At 38.8% G+C, this 19936-nt stretch overlaps 1 protein-coding gene across 2 annotated transcripts in view; it reads right to left on the bottom strand.

Annotated features, from left to right (window-relative positions):
• evi5l (ecotropic viral integration site 5 like) overlaps nucleotides 1-19936 on the bottom strand; it is a 40411-nt gene that overhangs the window by 18992 nt on the left and 1483 nt on the right. For both annotated transcript variants that reach the window (XM_040024705.1, XM_040024706.1), the window contains exons 2-8: nucleotides 7656-8047; nucleotides 3879-4068; nucleotides 2484-2708; nucleotides 1564-1638; nucleotides 1200-1325; nucleotides 837-980; nucleotides 645-734 (exon numbers count right to left, since the gene is read on the bottom strand). In XM_040024705.1, coding sequence (XP_039880639.1) covers nucleotides 645-734; nucleotides 837-980; nucleotides 1200-1325; nucleotides 1564-1638; nucleotides 2484-2708; nucleotides 3879-4068; nucleotides 7656-7897 — 1092 coding nt within the window. In that variant the 5' untranslated portion in view covers nucleotides 7898-8047. The remainder of the gene's footprint in view (nucleotides 1-644; nucleotides 735-836; nucleotides 981-1199; nucleotides 1326-1563; nucleotides 1639-2483; nucleotides 2709-3878; nucleotides 4069-7655; nucleotides 8048-19936) is intronic.

The following is a 19936-nucleotide window of genomic DNA, read 5'->3' as shown; positions in this document are numbered from 1 at the left end:
CAAGCCAGGAGCTCCTGCTTAAAAAAACAAAAACAAAAAAAGAAACTAAGATATTTTAATATACTTTGATTTAATGACATGACAGTCTCATATGACATGCGTAAAAATGTATATGCACTTCTAGGAACTGGAAGCATATACAGTATTCAAATTAATTCAAGTTTGCAGTGCAAGTCAAAAAACTGGGAAATGTACAGGTACAAACTTAATGTTTTTTCCCGTAGGTTTTGTGAGGAAGATAAAGATAAGAAATGATCAAAGATAAGAAATTAAGATCCAGATCAAATTCACCTATCTAAAAGGTTTTTATTAGTGAGCAACAAAAAATTACACGTTTTCTACTGAATTGCTGTTAATCCAGATTGTGGACGCTGTCTGATGGACACAACATTTAAACACAAACATAGTGTAAAATTCAGCAGCAAGTCAGTGTACCATTTCATAGAAGACAATCAGATAAAATCACGTTGAATGGACGTAAACAAGAGGAGCTTATTTTTATCAAATTAGATCATAACTTTAGATTTGTAGCTCAGGAAGCTTGCGTGCAAAAAGGAAAGTGGGACGTTCAGCCTTTGACTCATGGCTCAATCTGTGCACGAAACAATTTCTGCAGAAGGCACCGCAAAGCTACAGCTGCGTACCTGTGACATGCCCTCCATGTCCAGCTGAATGAGGTCAGTCTGGTTGTACTGCAAGATTGCCAGGCCTACACGGAAGATAATCTCTAGGCCCTGCAGAGAGGTCAGATATTGTATAAATTTGTGTGTAAGGTGGAACATATCCACAGTTATAACCAATCTTTCGATATTTTGTATGCTTTGTATTTTTCTTACCTCATACATGAAAATATCAAAGATGCGTGTGGCGACAGGAAGAGGGAGAAAGGTGAGAAAAAGCGTGAGGAACCAGGATGAGGCATACATGGAAGTGTGGAAACTCTGGGACCGGAAATGGACATTCAGCTCTGGAAGCTGCTCCTGAAATCGCAAAAGTTAACAAAAAACAAAAACAGGAAAGAAAGTTAACATCTCAAAAAACTAAAATAGACCCAAGAGAACATATCTGAAAAGGAAGTGATGTGCTGGAGATTAAAAAAAAAACAAAAAAGAAAAGAAAGATCTGCTGCCCCTTTGTGGAGAGCGTTCACACTGCAACATTTATCGTTTTTTAGATGCACGCTCCTGCTTCCTTTTTACCTGTAGCAGATATTCAAACTGGTAGATGCAGAGACCGAGCTCTGCCATGCTGGGCTTGAAGAGCTCCCTCAGGCGATACTCCTGCATCAGACGAACAAAAACACAAAAGGCCTCCTCCTCTGGCATCTGGGAGAAGGCGAGAAGATTGTTAGAAATCAAACTGTGCTGGACTCTGTATTATACACCATCTATTTCACAGAAATCTCAAAAAACAAATTAACTGCACTTTCATTTTTCAAAGACCTGCTACATAAATAACTGTGGCTATAATAAAGACATTGTTTACAGATAAAATGTGCTGAGCCTTGAAGCAAAAATATTCTCTTATGGTTCAGTTTCCTGCAGCACACCGTTTGACAATTACCTGCATTAGAAGCAATCCAACAATGAATGCGCTGCCCTGGCAGTAGCCCACCTCTCGATCCACCAGAGAGTACGCCTGAAAAAAGGAAAAAAAGGATGCACACACACAACAGATTTCAGTTACTATGTTCTGTATGTTTAGAAAAATACATCTTTATTTGTGACAGGACAATCAGACCTAGCGACAGGACCAACAAGTCAACAGAGGTCCCTTCATTTCCTGAGCAGCTCAGCTACAAGGGAGCTCGACTGATTTGCAGACAGGAAACGAGCTTGTCTCCATGATAGTAAACATATTTCCACATTTTTGTGTGTCTCTGCAATTTGTTTTTCTCCCCAGGAACAAAAATCACATTACGAAGGTAAAACTCAGTCTGATCAAAAAGACACAGCCAATCAAATCCTTCCATTTGTTGCAGAAAGATTAAAGGTTTAAAAATGGCTTTTAGTTTTGCATGTTAGGGTTTCATTAAAACTACACAGCACTTCCTGTCATTCTGAAATAAAGTCGGAATTTTAAAAAAAATATTAATACAATAGCTAAATACAATAATTTCACACCACTGTCAAATCAACATATCCATATTAGTCGTTCTTGTCCAGACATTTATTTGTAGATGTGTCATTTAAGAAAGCAAGTGAAGGAAATTCCAGAAAGTTGACTGTTCATCCATCTGTTGTGCTACAGTGACACTACAGAGTGATTGAAGACTGCGGCTGAACCAAAATCAGCGCTTAGTGCTTGTAACCATTTTTGGTTTGGCCCTATTTTTTCTCCAGTGTGACCAATACACATATTTCAAAGCTCACAGTGTAAATAAGTCCGTTTTTACAGATGATAAACCATGTTTCAAAAACACAAAAAAGCCCCTCCCCCTGATAAATTCAGACCTTGAGGTGATCAAACGCTGCAGTTCTCACCTTCATGACATTGAAGAGGACCTCCTGTCCGAGGCTGTCCTGGCCTTTGAAGAACTCGTGCTCAGGGTAGGTGCGGGCGATATCTCTGCGGATTAGCTTCTCACAGGGGGAGGACATCTTCAGCAGTTCAGAGTACTGGTTCTTCACCGGCATGTCTGTGGCGTTGCCCAGAAGCTGCCACACGATGGCCCGGAAATGATGAGGAATGCCTTTTCTGATCAACTCCTGGAAGACAGAGAGAGTGAAACGAGTGATATTAAAATAGAGTACAGAGCGGTTGTGGCTCAAAGAGTTGGCAGTTTGTCTTGTAACCGGAAGGTTGCCGGTTCGAGCCCCGGCTCGGACAGTCTTGGTCGTTGTGTCCTTGGGCAAGACACTTCACCTACTGCCTACTGCTGATGGCCAGAGGGGCCGAGCCGCGATATGGCAGCCTCGCTTCTGTCAGTCTGCCCCAGGGCAGCTGTGGCTACAACCGTAGCTTGCCTCCACCAGTGTGTGAATGTGAGAGTGAATGAAAAGTGGAATTGTAAAGCGCTTTGAGGGCCCCAAAAAGCGCTATATAAATGCAATCCATTATTATTATTAATACCCAGCCTCTTTATATACTGAAAGATGTCATTTTACAGATATTAAAGCACCTCAGAAGAAAAGACATCAATGCAAACTCAATTACGAAACGCTAACAGATTTATATTTACAAGGACAATCTAGCATCGTTTTGTAATCACACTCAGTTGTAAATTATGATGGATTGCTATTTTCTATTTTCAGCATTTATAGCCTGCTTATAGATTTTTGCTTGGTTTGTGTGAGCTCCCAGGTTCCCCTGACTCATTTTTATTGTGTCCTCTCTCGTCCGTCTTGTCTTCCCTGGGGGTTTAGTCTTTTTGTGAGGGAGGACACAGAGAGACAAAGAGAGGGATGGGAGGCAGAGGGCAGATAGAGGGGATTATTGGTATTTTACTGTATTAAAAACAAACAAACAAAAAAAGACAGCTTCATACCAATAGTGTTTTTGTTTGTGCTGACTTTGAGGGTAACACTGCGAGACATTTTTGAGCACACTTGCAGACAGCTAGAAAAAGGACACCCACTGTGACTTCACGAATAGAAATAAACCAGTCATAGTCTGTGAGCAAAGCTATAAATGACCAACCAGCCACTTAAAAAAAACAAAGCAAAAACAGAATATGAGTCAGACATTAGGAAACAAATTGGAAAATCGACTTGTGAAATGTGACCCGCCAACTATAAAAATAAAATGAGGAGGCTCATAATTTCCTTACTGGTGTTCTTATTTTGAATCGCACTCAGTGACTCATTCTCAGTGAAAAAAACCACATGTGCCTTCCAAATACTTCATTCTCCACTTCAAGTGTCAGACTCTCCCCTCACCTTCAGGAGTTTGTCCTTCTTGCGTCTCCACTCCTCCCATTCGTTGACGATGCGGCCCCATAAGATCCACGTGTCTTCCTCCAGGTGCGACAGGTTTGAGGAGGCCGAGGAGCTGGAGACCAGCGAGGAGCCACTGTTGCGTCGCGAGCCACTCATTGACCGCATGGACTTGGAATCAGCCTCCAGCAACCTGCGTGAAGACACAGATTATGAGAACAGGAAGCTGAATTTATGACTGATCACACAGGAGAGCTTATTTATGTTACACACTGGAGAGTTAAGCTAAGATAAGCGAGAGCGAGAGGCAGAATGTGACATTGCAAAAAATGCTAAATTTAGAGAGGCACCAGCAGCTGCAAGGCATGTTCCCCTTGGTTTATTTATTCATTTATTTAGGTGGGAAGGGCGTTTAATGGTTATATGCTAAGCTAAAGCTAAAATGCTCCTGAACTATGAGTTTGAATTTGGAAGAACTCGAACTCAAATATAGGCTGGGGCGAGTGATTTCCTTTAAGTCCTTGTGGAGTCTGCTGTACAGCAGGGCAGCAAAATGCAGAGGTGATGTGATTAAGAAGGGCAGCTCTTTACTCCAAGGTTCAGTCCACTTTGACCTCAAATGTCTGTTTCTTTTAAGTCACTTTACACCTCCGTCCAGCACTCTGACCATTCTGCTGGGACTGGCTGTGAAGCTGAAAATGTGCTACTGTTGTTCTTCTTCTCAAAGTGATTTCTTGGGATTTTAGCTTGATGGCAGTAAATACAGCCTAATGAAAACACTCCTTCTGCAGTGGTGGATTATTTAAGGTAACACATTTATAAATACAAATTCCAATGCAAAGGCTAGTGCTCCTGGTTGTGTGGGATTAAACATTACCTAACACAGATTAAACCTCAACCTTGAATAAAAAACAACAACAATTATTTTCTCTGAAGCCAAGAAAATAAATGTTCAAATTTATCCCTGGAAAAATAGATCCTGAAACACAGAGCTTCCTGAAGTAACACACAACATAGAAATTGCAAAATATCTTATTTTAATCCTTTTTGATTATAAAATTTTATTCTCTAAAGAAAGTTGGTCTTGAGTGAACCCCATGGTGGTTCATGTGACCCTCCTGCTATTGTGACTATTAACAGAGGCTACACAATTCAGCTGTATTAATCAGAAAACCAGAAAAGTTTTACATTTGCTATAAATCCTATTTTCCATCATGCCTGACTCCATTACACTTGGATGTCAAAAATGGTAATTTCAATGCGAATTTCTATCTAGATGTACCTTTGTGTCTTTTTCAACCCTGAAGTGTTTCCTGACGTGAATATATAGTTGCATGCAAGCATTTGGGCAGAGTGTTTCCCTTCTGTTCCATATGTGAACTTTAACAATCCTAGAAAGAAGCCGTAACACCATGAAGGCTCCTTGCTGCAGGGAACCTCTCATCATAATTGAGTTCCACGAACACAAACTTGACAACACAATCTTTGATATCGCACATCATTCTCGTAATTGTTTAGCATTTATTGAAATACCTTTGTTCTATTTGTGGTACACAGTTTAACCTTAGTATGCCGTGGAGTCTGTTTAGCTGCTGACGTCCTGGAATGCCCAGGAATCCAGGACTATTTCCTTGGACTCTTGACTTTAGTTCTAATTAATTTATGTTAATATAAAGTAACCATTACAGTTACTATAACTATAACTCTTGGGTTTGTTTCCTTCTAATGAATTCATTTGTTAGAGTGTATGCTCCTCTTGTGTCTCTCATTTGATCGGATGAGGCAGTATTTTTATCTCTCCTTTGTCTCTTGTTTGTTGGGTCCGTCTTTGGTTTGTTTAAGCTGATTTTGGGTCTGTTCTGTTTGAGCAGTTAGTTGTAATATTAACACGGGCAGTGTTGGGGAGTAATGGAATACGTATATAAAATACAAAATATGAGTAACTGTATTCCGTTACAGTTACCATTTTAAAAAGGTGGTATTCCAAATACGGTTACTTTGTTTAAAAAAAAAAAAGAAAAAAAAAAAAGGATTACACAGGGGTCTTTTCCTGTTTCATATGTTAGGCTGTCCCCTCTGTATTTTTGGTAATTCCACGCTGGTGGAAACCCAAACAAAACACGCATTAAGAGCCTCTAATGCCTGTGTTTCAATGTCGCGGCCCTTGTCACCTCTACTTGCGGCCCGCATAATGATGTGACAAAATATTTGTAAAAATTATTGTTCAAAAAAGTATTTAATATGAAGGCAGAGTGTTACAGGCATAGCCCTAAAGAATGTAGCCTCATGGGCAGTGTAGCCCAGTTGTAAGTAAGCTATTAAGACTTGACTGTACACTGTGTTCGTGTTTTTCTCCAAAACAATAAGTTCCGTTTGAACAGCCTTTCAACGCCTCTCTCTGCCTCTCGCTAGCAAAGTTGACCCAGACAACAAAGTAAAGCTAGTTTTCGGTTACCAGCCCGACACGCAACCCGACGTATTAGCCAGAGGTCCCTTTACTATGGGACCTGTTTTATATACGTGCTGAATAGTTTGTGATCGCCGCAAAAAGTGCAGCCTTACCTAATGTCCACCCTACTGTTACTCATTTTATATTAAGATTTAAAAATCTAGTTGGTATTGGTATGGCGAGTAGCCTTCAGTAATAGTAATAAATCACACAGCAATAGTACAGTCATGTAGTTGTAAAAAGCATCATAATATATTATTAAGTAATTCAAAGTATTCAGAATATGTTACTCTCATTGAGTAACGTAACGGAATACGTTACAAAATACATTTTGGGGCATGTATTCTGTAATCTGTAGTGGAATACATTTTAGTAACCTTCCCAACACTGAACACGGGATTATATAACACAACTTGAGTTTAGCTATTTATTTGATCTCTTTCAAGGATTCATAAAAATATTTTAACTTTTGTAAAAATTTGTTGGGTTTTCTTGGCAATTTTAGATAAAATAAAATCTACTTTTTCTGTAACTGCTCTGTGACTTCATGCCTAACCAGCTCGTTCCTTCACAGTATCTACAGTTGTGGTAAGAAGTTTACATACACTCACAGGCATGAACATAATAGTAATTTTCCAATTTTTCAATTAGCAAGACATTCATTCAGAGTTTCAGGTGAGATGAGGCAGATATTGACAATGTAATAGTGAGTAAATCTGCAGAGAAAAAAAAAAATGCTTATTTTGGGCCAAAGTTGCCAATCTTTTTAAGTGTTTTTTATTAGATTTGCCTGGTGACTCTAACAGCAGTTCATCCTCACTGTTGTCCTTGTGCTCAGTGGTGTGTGCCAAATGTGAAGTCATAACTGCTGGCATGCAATACGCTTTAGTGTCTTTTCAGCTTCATCTCCCTGTGAACAGGCGAATCTCTTCAGGCATCTCTGTGTTAAATCAAGGCAGAAGCAGATTTTTTGGGGAAGATTTTCTGCAAAAAGAGACTACCGCATTCTGATAACAATGCTGTGTTGCTATAACACTTTGCACATGCAACAATCAGTGCATCAAACATAAACAGGGTTCTTAAACATGCAGTTTTCATTTTCTTGTGAAAACTGCAATTAAACTTGCAGCTCTCACACAGTTGGTTTTTTTTTTTTAGTCTGATATGGTGCTACAAAGTTTGTTACAAAGACTTTGATTTGACTGGCTTCCTATACAAGAAAAAAAAAAAAAAGTCAAATAGTTAATAAATCCTGGGCCACATTGAAGCTAAAAAACTGCTGTGTTTTCAGTTTAAAAGCTTAACACAACAATGAAAACTACTGATCTTACCTGTTCTGCTCCTCCAGTTTGGCTAGCAGCTCTAATTCATCAGGACTCAAGTTCTCGGAGTCTGCTGGGGAGGCTGCAGGTGCTGACAGCACTGCATCGTGGGAAGAGGAGTCTGGGCTGAGCACAGGGCTGCCATTCGATGAGGGATCTGGATCCATGCCAGGTGGGGAGGAAGGGCACTCCAGCTGAGGGGGAGCCCCACCAGAGCCCTCTCTTTCCGGGCTGCCGCTGGGGATAGACATGACGCTGAGGTTGGCGTGAGGTGGGTAAAGCAGTGCTGGTGTGCTCAAAAAAAACGTCTCCCAGTCTCACTGTATGTCTCCCTCCTTAGTGAGCCTGGCTGTTGCCTGATTGGCCACCAGGCAAGCCTATATGATCAGAGGTCCTCAAACCTGCCAAGAATTAAAAGAAATGTATGTGAGCAAAGGCTAAATAAATAAAAACCAAACATAGTTTAGTTCATGTCATTGTTATTAACTTGATAAGTTAATACACAGGTGCCATACTATATTGCCTGATAATACCAGTATAATGATGCGATATGAAAGTATCATATCATGATATCAAACGATATCAAGCGTTTATGCTCCTTAGTGCACACAATGACAAAAATAACCCAGGCATTACTAACAAGGAGAGCTGAGTGTGACTCTCTGATGACAATTTAGTAAAAAAGGAGCAGGGAGTTACTACAACAACCTCCAAGAAAGCTCAATGCTTTACAAAATATGCAACAAAACTGTTCCTGCTAAAGGTGGAAACAACAAACTTGTTTCATCACTTGAGGCAAAAAACACACCACCAAAAACATCTAGCCTATGAAGGCGGACATGCTAGCTATATGCTAGCTGGTTATGTGTGGGCTTTAAGCAGCTTTTAACAAGCTCAACTCAAGATCAAACACTCCAGGTACAACATATTTTTCAACTTTCACACTATTGTGCCGACTCCTCAGGAGTTACATGATTAAGTTACTTTTCTGTTAAAGTATTTAGCAGTTATGCAAATTTGATTTAAAGTTTACAAAGAAAATAGTACAAAGGCTAATTTTGTTCTTAATTTAATGTGTCACTGTTATTGCACTGTACTGCTGCTGCTGGTGGTGCCTTGTAGCAACAGATTCTCCCTTTGAATCAGGTACTCTGTCAACATGGCATTAACTCACTGGAAAAGAAGGATGGAAACTGTCCTTTATTTTTATTCACACTAATAAATACCACTGCCTGTAAGCTGGAAGCACCAAAAAGTGCTTCCAATAATGTTTTCCCCCCATTACTGTCAGAAATATTATCATAATTTCCTTGAAATATAGTGATATAATTTGGAGGCTATGTCACCCACACCTAATAGTCTATTTCTATCTATTCTAAAGCTACAGGTAAAAATACTGTGGTTACATTGAAAAGAGTTAACACAACATTAAACAAAGCTTTGATCCTCTTCAGTCAGTTTCATTTAGTAAAACAGAAAACTGTTTGCGGGCCAGATGGCAACCTATTACTGGGTTGATTTGGCCCCTGGGGTGTAAATTTCATGTCACTGCTCTATGAAGGATAAAGAAGGTGAAGCTGACAGTCTGATGTAGAACAATGAGTTATAGTAATAATCAAGTTTCTGAGTCAGAAATCAATAAGTATGGAGCTAATTTTCTCTTTATCCTGCTTCCACTTTGTAAAAAGTGTTATTTAGAGACTTTATTGTCTGGTGCTGCGTGGCTCCAATATTTATCTTATCCTTCAATATGTTTCTGACAAGACTATCAAAGCAGATTTTATAGTTTTCTGAAGGTAAAAATATAAATCAATCAAATCTTTATTTGACCATATAAGTAATAACTGTTTTTTTCTATATTTATTAACATATACATATTACATGTTTATGGCAGTGGCTCTTAGACTGTATCACTCTCTGAACTCTGTGATCAGAGAGGTGGTTTTGCCATGCCTGGCTGAGTGGAACCAGTGATGCTGATATGTCGACACAGATTTGAGTGCTCTAATGTGGTTTACACAGACATAATCACAACTTTTGTTTTTTTTGTTTTGTTTTTTTCCTCCATCAGAGAGAAGAATCGACCTGTCAGCATATAAAAAGAAAAAGAAAAAAAAAAAAATCACAATAAAAAGTTACTGCAAATTACTTGTTACACTGTTATTCGGTTAAGATCACACTGCACAGCTTTCAGAAGGACTAAGACATGGTCACACATTCATCTACATTCAGAAACAGTGCCACAAAATGACTGCAAGCAGCTGAGGAATTTATTAAAACCAGACTATTAAACAAATCAAATGAATTACAGAGTAAATTCAGAGAGATAAACTCAGATTTCACACAGTTTATAAGCAGCTGACACCGCTGGTTTGGAACAGAAGGCTGAGGGAAGTTTTTAATTGAATTCCTCATAAGATAAACTGAGGTGTGATTTCCCAGGAGGAAAAAAAGGCTTCATCATTCAGCAGGTTGTTGATGCAATAATGCTTTTTGAGCTGTAGTTGAATTTCTTTTATAAAGGATTAAGAAGAAGAAGAAGAAGAAGAAGAAGAAGCTACATGTGCATTTGTGTGCTTGATACTTTCAGTGATAAGGACCTTACAAAGCACAAGTTTGGCATAAACGTAATATTTTACTAGCTAATGTTAGCCTGGGTAATTAAAAAAAAAAAATCAATACAGCAATCGATTGATATAACACATGGCGATGCTGTGTTGAAAGAAAGACACCAGATATCGATATCATATCATATGGTTTCAAATAAAAAGTAACTTGTCAGCAGTAGAATAATAAAACCAATTACTTTTTCACTTCACCAGATGGTGCCGTTGAGGTTAATGATTTTTCTAGCGAGGTAACGTCAGTCGCACAGTAGGAAGTTGGTAAACCCAAGGTGGAAGCAGGGATCAGGGAAAGTAAAAAATAAAAAATAAAAAAATCTGAAAAGTATCATCCACATTTGAATTAGATGCATGGACATATTTATTTTTTTTAAACATGAAGCATATGGATGTGACATGTGGGATTTGTAAGGAATATTATATGAAAGTAAAGTACTTGGGGAGTAGTGCAAACATAAGATCTCATCTCACATACAGAGGATGTTAGCCAAGTATGGCAAAGCTAACGTTCATTCAACTGAACCGAAAAAAAACTAAACTAAACTAAAACTCAACATACTCAGCTCAACAAAGCTTCCAATTTGGAATAAGCTAAAAAAGTAACACAATCTCATCACCTACATTATGTGCAGACCTACTCGATACAAGGCTATGTAAAACTAGGACTTTTGTTTACTTGCTCAAAACAAGTAACAAAAGCGACTGCTGAATGCCATTTTAAGCTCAAAATACCTTTAACAGTACAATAGTCGACACCTTTTCAATTAAGCTAGATGACTGTAATACAAACAGTTTAGCTGGCCAGGTGAATGTAACATTTATGACAGCTTGTAATAGCAGTGTTGGTCAGTGTGCCTGCTTTACAGTCCCATTTTGAAGCAATAAATCAAAATGCTTTTTATCACAATAACAATGATTCCCACTTCTCTTAGACAGCACATTTTGACCTTGGATTTCCCACATTTTCATCCTAATATGTCTGAAGATATCGGGCTATGGAAGGCCAGTGTAAAAATCTTTACCCATATCAAAGAAAACAAGCAAAGCAAATACTCACTCAACACATATACAAATACAAACTATTCTATGTGTGTAAAAATCCCACTTTCACTCAAATGCTACACATTTGTAGAGCACGTGTGTGGTAGAATTATATTTATTTTTGCATGACTTTAAGATTACATTTTAGTTGCCGTTTTGTTTGACTATCTGACAACCCAAATTCTCTGTAAATTTTTTAGAATCAGGACATGAGTACTTGTAGCTTTTTCCTGTGATTATGTTTCTTTTCACAGAGAAAACTCCAAAACAAAATGAGTCACTACAAACCAGGTGTGTCCATTTACTGGCCAAATGTGTCTCAGAAAAAGCAACAAAAATAAATGCATGAAAAGGTGCTGTGTTCTGGACAATTTTGGACTAGTGAGCCCTTGGTTCATTTTAGGGCTGGTTACTACATTCCGCATGTTCTTGGTACTCTATCACATCTCAGATACATACTGGCTATGAGAAGGTGTTTGCATAAACTTGCAGCGTGCCACTGGGTTCAATGCCTGGAGTTTGTTTGGACCTGGACTGACACCACTGTCTCCAAATGTTCTCGCTGCGATTGTTTTGGTCTGCGCCCAAATTTGATTACTTTGTTTGCATCTGCACAAATGAACCGTACCAAGTGGGGAAATGAACCTCCATTTAAAAAGCACCAAAAAACTAATTAGTCTGGGTTAGGAGAAGATGACGCTCATTCACAACATTAACTCTGCTGCACTTTGCATTTTGATAGGATGTCAGATGAGTTTTGTCCTTACAACAAGCTAAACCAAAAACAACAACAAAAAAACCCAAAAGGTATGCATCTCACAGTTTGCAGGTCTTTAAGTTGAAAATAAACTGTTTTGCATTGTGGACTAACAGAGACATTACATATTGTGGTGTGGGACTGGGCTGCAGAAATGAAGGGACTGACACAGTGTGTCTGTGCAGAACATTAGCAGTAGTGCTGCTTTGTAAAGTGGCTAAAAATGGTTACAGTTGACTCCTCTGGATCTCCCAAGCTTGCTTTATAGATGTGTGTGACACACACACACACACACACACACACACACACACACTAACTGCTGGTCAGCTAATAATCTGTATAATCCGTCTATTCATAGTCAGTTTAATCCCAACGAACAACAGCGGTGTAGTGAATTCATTAAAACTATCATATCTAACTGACTCAGATCAAACTGTCTTCACATCGAAAAACTCCAAAACAGCGCAATAAAGAAATTCAGCTCTGTCACAGGGCATTAAAATTAAAGAGAAACATTCATTGGCCTGAAAAACATGAAGCACATGAAGCTGACATAAACAGCAAGGAAAGCAGAAATACAGCCTGCAGGAGGGGAGAGGAAAGCAGAGGAGCATAACTGTCTGAACAGTGCATGGGGGAGAAACAAGGCCCACATTCATGCATCTTAACCAGCCCAATCAAAAGAGCCATTAACAAGCCTATGAAACCAATCACATTTGTAAAAGGGCTTCTTCAAAAAAAACAAAAAAAACCCAATCTGAAATACAATCACTTTGATTTAACAGGATTTGCTGCAACAATCAAAAGATAATGTCAATCTGGCTTTTCTTCTGAAACTCATTTGACAGACTGGTGTAGCACCTGATGAAACTGCCTTGTCAATCAAGCCTCAACCCCAGCAGCAAGACTGAAGTGAGCTCAGTTATTGACACAATGTATAACTCTACATGATACCTGCGGCATTTTAGCCTCTGGCTCTCGCTTCCCAGCAAGCAGCAGGTGAATACAGAGGGCTCGTGTTCACTATCCTGGCCAAGCTTCGATGTTTTGCACCAAAGACACAAAAGTATATCATAGAATATTTAAATTATATATGTCTCAATGCCGACTCTTTATGGACAGCAAACTCAGTGCCTGCTGCTATTATTACAGCGATATGGACAAATATCCACGCCAGATTTTCCTTCGGCCAGACCTGCTGGGCTTAAATTATTGCTGACCAAACAATACGACTCAAGCTTAGACTAATACATAAAGACTTAATAAAGAGGTCTTTAGATGAATTGAATACTGGGTTAATGTACTGCATTAAAAATATTCTACATGCCATTATAGCATCTTCTAAAGGGACTGCCTTTTAGGAATAACAGAGAAGACGTTTGAGAGGTTTTCAGTACTACAAAGCACTATTCAGCCGTGTCATTGTGGTCAACCCACACTGTAAAAGGTGTGAGTCATGCAGGACTTAAAAGTCCCCCTGCCCCATTCTGTCTCTCTCTCTCATACCCTCTCACACACTCTCTCTCACACACACACACACACACACACACACACACACACACACACACACACAGTGACATTGTGAAGGTCTCTGGCAAAGCAAAACAAGCCATATTTTCAGAGCTTGGCTGTTGTTCTGTATATGACTGCAGGCCTGCAGTAATGTCATTGTGGGCATGGAACTGCAGAGAACTGAGAGAGTAATAAGGTAATAAGTAGTGGTGATGGTATTTGACTTATATTTGCTTTTCTTAGCATGCGTGTGCACCAAATGAAAGGTTACTTTTTAGTTGTGCCTTGGCATTTCTCCACACTCGTTGTAACCTGTGTTTATAAAATCCTACCTCGATAATGATTTGTTGATAAATATGTGAACGACTGTGTGATGCACATGTTTAGTTTCTCCACCACCGCGCCACTGTGTACAATTATGGCATTGTGCATAGTCTATGCTTGAATGCATCCTCTCCGAGCTCTCACTGTCCACACAAACAGACAGGGCCATTATCTCCCCCTCTGACTGTCCTCTGCACACAAACACACACCACCCCCCGTGATTTAACATGAATTTGCATTTGCAATGTTATATGCATATATTGCATGGGAACCTTACTTTACGATGTTTACGATTAACAAAACATTAGTGCTTTTTTAAAAAAAAAAAAAAAAAAAGGTCTTCACAGTCCCCATCTGGGCTCGACTTTGACACTGATCCACCCTGAGGCAGTTATAATAGGGAGGGTGACAAAAACAAAATGCTCTCTTTTGATCTCTTCGGGAGATCAAGTAATAAACAGATGGATCCGCAGTTTCCTTAGAGGAATTACATTATACATACACTTGGAGGTGTAAGAAAAACACAAAAACACAAAGCTAAAAAAAAAATAATAATCAAGATTTACAAAAACAAAATAAAAACAAACACAAAAATTAGCAAGTTGTCACAGTCTTCCTGCTGTGACAACAAGCATGACCCTTGTTAATCTGTAGCTGCTAACCTCCTCGCTGTCCCAACATGATCTCATGCTTAGCTTCTGACACGTGGACTCTTCTCTGGCACGCTATTCAACTACTGTACCCGTTATCCTTGTGACTGCTGCTGGTCTCCACACTGCTCAAAACATCCCATTGTAAGATGGGGATGTTCTTATTTTTGATTTTGATTTTAACATTCTATGGAGCGTACTTCTGTGCAATGTCTGAAAAGTAAGACATGCTGTTACTTTAAACTCTGTCTCTGGGTGATCATTTAACTCATGAATATAACTGAAGTCACAGCTCAGTCACTATTTTTAACTTCTGTGTACACTGATTTTTAATCAAATGACGTCAAGGTCATAAAATCCAGCTTCCCTCCCGCTTCCAGGCAAAGCTTTGTCTAGTTGTTAATTACCACTGAATCTGTGAAGCCAATATACTTTCTAACCCTGTCTTCCATCTGCTAGAGATATTCAACAGTGAATCTGAGTCTATATTCACCAGCTACCTGACACTCCTGCAGACATCATCCATCGTCATTAGTAGTATTGTAATGACAATCTGCGCTCCAAACAGCTCTCATGTATCGACTGCACAGTATATATATCAATGAGTGTTTATGTGCATATAGTGCAGCAGAGGTTTTCCAGATTTGTCAAGTTTGAACATGCTATGGTATTGGGTATAAATGAGGAGGAGACACATTTGGGGAAAATTAACTAACAAAGCCAATGAATATTGTTTTGAGACTTCACAAAGTCTACTGACCCTGCTCACTTCCTATGACTGATGGTTTCCTGCTCTAAATGTAATTAGTATCCCTTTCTAGACGATTTGGTTCCCCTGAGTGCCATTGTGACAGGAAATTGTCTAGAAATGGCCATCCATACAACCTACTGTTGACTTCAAGTCACAGCTGACTCTTTTGTGCCACTGAATGATCAGATTTGAACAGGTCAGATTAATCAATATTTTGGAGAAAAAAAAAAAAAAAAAAAAGTTAAACATCCATAATGTCAAAAGTGAACTACAAGATGGTAAGACCGAGAATAACTGAATGGTTAACTCTATTTCTTCTCCATACAGGTAAACACAAAAAGCTATGTACTGAACAGTGACAATCAGGCAATGATTGCTAAACTAATGACTTCTTTCAAAGGCTTTCACAATAAAAGAATCCTGTCTGACACCAATGTTGTGAAGCAGGAGAAAGCTGTCCATTAGCCTAAAGAAGATCTGAAAAGGTGTGAAGTCAACAATAAATGAAGCTTCTAGCTGTTTCAGACTACAGGAGTGAAGCTGAACTCCAGCCCGCAAAGATTCACAGGATCACAGACGTGTAGCTCAATACAACCATCCCTGCTGTGAGGCTGGGGTGGAAGGAAACGCATGTTTTCACGGCTTGGCACGGCGTGTCTAAAGCCAGTTGGTGGTTAAGCTTTTTCAGTCGCTGACTTATTTTTGCTTTCCTGTTGCATTCATTACATTATTTAAAGATTTCATACTTTCCCAGCAGTGCTGTCAGAAGCACTAATCAGTTGTCGAGCTGTTTAATCACCCATTCTGATTACAAACATCTGCTGTTTGCTGCTGGAAATTTGTATTTGTTTGATCTTTTTTTTTTGGTTTGTTTTTTTGTTAAATGATCTTATTTTCTCAAATTTAATTTTAACTGCCTGAAGCCTCTCAGGAAAATGGAAATATAATAAAGCTCAGGGGGAGCATAGGACTGCTCAGCTCCCCTAATAAAGATTGAAAAGGGCCATTTTGCATAATGAATGTTTTTACTGTAGGAACTTAAAATATATATTTGATTTGAAAACAGATGCACTAAAGGATACTAAGGTAGAATTACAACTTTTACTTATGTAAAGGGACTAAATATTTGTTTATCGAGTTTGCAAAATAGTTATCCAACACAAGTTTTTAACTTAAACACAGCATGCTGTGTTTAAGTTAAAAACTTGTGTTGGATAACTATTTCTACCCTATAGATATGCTGATAGGTAGACCATTTAAGGCTTTAAATACAAACGGTGCCACTTTATACTGGATTCTGTAATGTACAGGCAGCCAGTGCATGACTATCAATACTGGAGTAATATGATCTCTCTCTTTTTGTTGTCCCAGTCAGTAATCTGACTGCAGCATTTTGCACTAATTGTAGAAGAGCAAATATACAGTATACAGTGAATTACAGTAGTCCAGTCTAGATTTAAGAAAACCATGTAGAAACCTTTACTGAGTGTTTCAAACAGATTTTAGTCTGGAGATTGTTCTGAGCTGGAACAAACTTCTCTTGACCACAGCACAAGATTTTAACCTGTGTTTTAGTAAACAGACTTAAGGACCCAGGGTGTTCTAGACAGAGGTTGCAGTTTTTCCGGGACTCATGATGGCAGCATAGGTGCAGTAATGTCAGCAGGGTAGAAACCATCCTAACGTTTCAGTCTGTGTGCTGTAAATTATAGTGTTAACACTTTATATAAAGAGTTTGCCACCACCATAGAAGTGATTTAAAACTACTTTTTAATAAATTAGTTTATGTTGATTACATGGGCTAATCAGTTGGGTTTTCCCCCTTTATTTGTTTATATATTTATTTATTACAGGTTTTTTTTAACTCTCTGATATGATGACATCGCTACTTTCTCCACTGATTTATCTACACTGTATTTATTGATCGTCTTGTTCTTGGTCCCAGTGGTGCCACTGAAACTCCTGGAAACACCCTTGACCAAGATGCTCCAGAAGCATGATGATCTGAGCAGATGAAGACATTTCACTGCCATCTAATATGTAAAACCTTTTAAACACAGTGTTTACTGTGCAGAAAACTGAGAGCACATCAAGTCATAGTCAAATTCCACAAATATTGTAAAAAACAATCAACAGCAAGAGCCCCATGTGATGACATGGATTTCATAATATGTCAGTATCTCACTTTTTTAATCATACTCTCATAGGTTCATACTATGGTAAATCATTCCCTCGTGTTAATTTTAAATGACAGCTAAACATTAACTGTTCAGTTGCAAGGCATCAATCTTTTGTACAGAAAAACCCCATGTTTAAAAAAATAAATAAATACTGGTAATCAAAGGCATGAACATAACAATAACATATTCTTTTGGTATTCTTTTTGCCAAAGAAGCTACATCAAATTACTAGTCAAACAGGTGAATGAATGAATATAGTTTCATGTACACAAGCCTTGATAAATATGGCCCTACGGTATATAAGTCAAATTTACATTTTGGTATAAATCCCAAGTGCAGCAGTATGAAAATGAGATCACGATTCAGTCTGTGTGAAACCTGCAGGGTAACACAAATCTAGTTACAAATCTGCAGAGAACAATAAACCAGACAGAGGAGGGCTGAGGAGGAGCTGCAGTCATAGTGAGCTTGAACCACAGCAGTCAGGTCATCAAGCAGCTCCCTGTTTCCATGTGTCAGCAAAAGAGATGAAGTGCAGTGCCATGCAAATGGCCAGGCAACCATAAACACAGACAGCCAGCAAACCAAGCAGGAACCCCAAGCATCAGTCCAAACAGAGTATTTTAAAGGAACACTATTCTGTTATTATTACTATACCATAAATCTCCACTTTAATCACATTTTGCATGGATTGCATCTGGGGATGCCGTGATCTGATATTTGGATCACATACCAGTCCAATCCTTACTTGTAAAGCTGGATCGGATATAGGTGATGATGAGCTACATGTTGTTTACTACACTACACAGCGGCAACAGAGCATAGTTAGCTAACAGCAAAGGAAGGCAGTTTGGAGGCCCTTCACATTGGCTACAACAACAGCTTTTCTTTATATGTTTGCCGTAGTTTCAATTTAACTGCAACTGTGGTCAGGGTGAGCAGGTATGACTAAAAGACACTGACGACAAAGAAAAGTCACTGTCATTTGTATCTTAGAGGCAGTACGTGTTTGGAAGCTTTTACCACATTTACAGGAATGTAAGATGTTGTAACCAGCCGTGTTAACAGTTCTTCACTTCATCTGTCTCTGTCAGCTCCAACCTGCATGGAACGTGTGTGTGTGTGTGTGTGTGTGTGTGTGTGTGTGTGTGTGTGTGTGTGTGTGTGTGTGTGTGTGTGTGTGTGTGTGTAACAGTAAATTAAGGTGCACCCAGAACAAAGAAGGACCGCAAAAACTAACATAAATAAGGGCAGTATGGAGTAGCACGTGACTCAGAGCCCAGAAATCAACATTACTGAAGCAGTGAGGGATCATCAAAACAAAAGGCAGCCAACATCAAAAGAAGAGCGTATGAGGGTTCAGGCATTGTTGATGAACAAAGGTGGCCATATCAAATATCAACTTTCAAGTTCGTTAGAATTATCCAAACATATACTGCATTTTCATTTATGTTTCTATTATTCACCACAGCCACTTCCCAATTTACCCAGCAAAATATAAAGAGATAAGGAGTGACACAAGACTTTTGCACAGCACCGCATACTAACCTAATCAGCGAACAAAACATCTACAGTGTGAGGAAAAGCTGCATTTAAACCTTGGGAGTAAAACACTGAGTAAAACATCATTGTCCTGTACATGAAAAAATTAAGTCCATCTGAAGAGAAACTGCGCATATATGATAATAATGATTCCCCATTGAATCAATGAATAGAACTGTTAACAAAAAAATAAAAAAATATCATAATGTCACTATTTTATTATTAATCTATGCTGCTGTTGCTGCATTAAGACACTATAGTAGATCAAATGTTTTGCTTTAGCGTAAGATTTCAAAGAAGAGACATCTTTACTGAGACCAGTCATTAAAGACCAGTCTTGTTTCAGGCGTGAGGAAAAAAAAAAAATCAATCTTTCCATCTTGTGAGGACACACACACATGGGGCTCCTGTTTATTACTGATGGTCCTCTCCTACAACCACACACAGTGGCAGACAACAATAACCCTGGACAGCAGCATGTACAGAATCTGTATAGTACACTGACAAAGCTGTGAGGTGATAGCCCTTCTCTTGTTCTTGCTACACACATTAAACAAATGCACACATGTAAGGTGTACACGCATCTCTGAGATTGTTTATCTTTAAGACACTGCCCGGAGCCTTTTTGCTCACCACAGTCTTACACAGATAATGAGGAAGCAGTGTCAGTTGCAGAGCGCAAAGGAAAAGATTGGCTGGGAAGAACTAGGGTGTGTTTGCATGTCACAGAGTACCAGTCACTTGTTCCTATTTCTTTGCTGGATCAGATAAAGATGAAGTTTCAGGCCTTTGCGCTTAAAAACAAGGTCACCAGGATGTGAGAATCTGATACCGGTTTCCTTGACAGCAAAATGTGTGAGAAGGCTTTTGCACAGTGAGTGGATTATACAGGTAAAAATAAACATTATC

Source organism: Simochromis diagramma, unplaced genomic scaffold, assembly GCF_900408965.1.
Source record: "Simochromis diagramma unplaced genomic scaffold, fSimDia1.1 OVJJ01000302.1, whole genome shotgun sequence".
NCBI classification, from domain to species: Eukaryota; Metazoa; Chordata; class Actinopteri; order Cichliformes; family Cichlidae; genus Simochromis; species Simochromis diagramma.
This window is presented reverse-complemented; position numbering and strand designations above follow the sequence as displayed.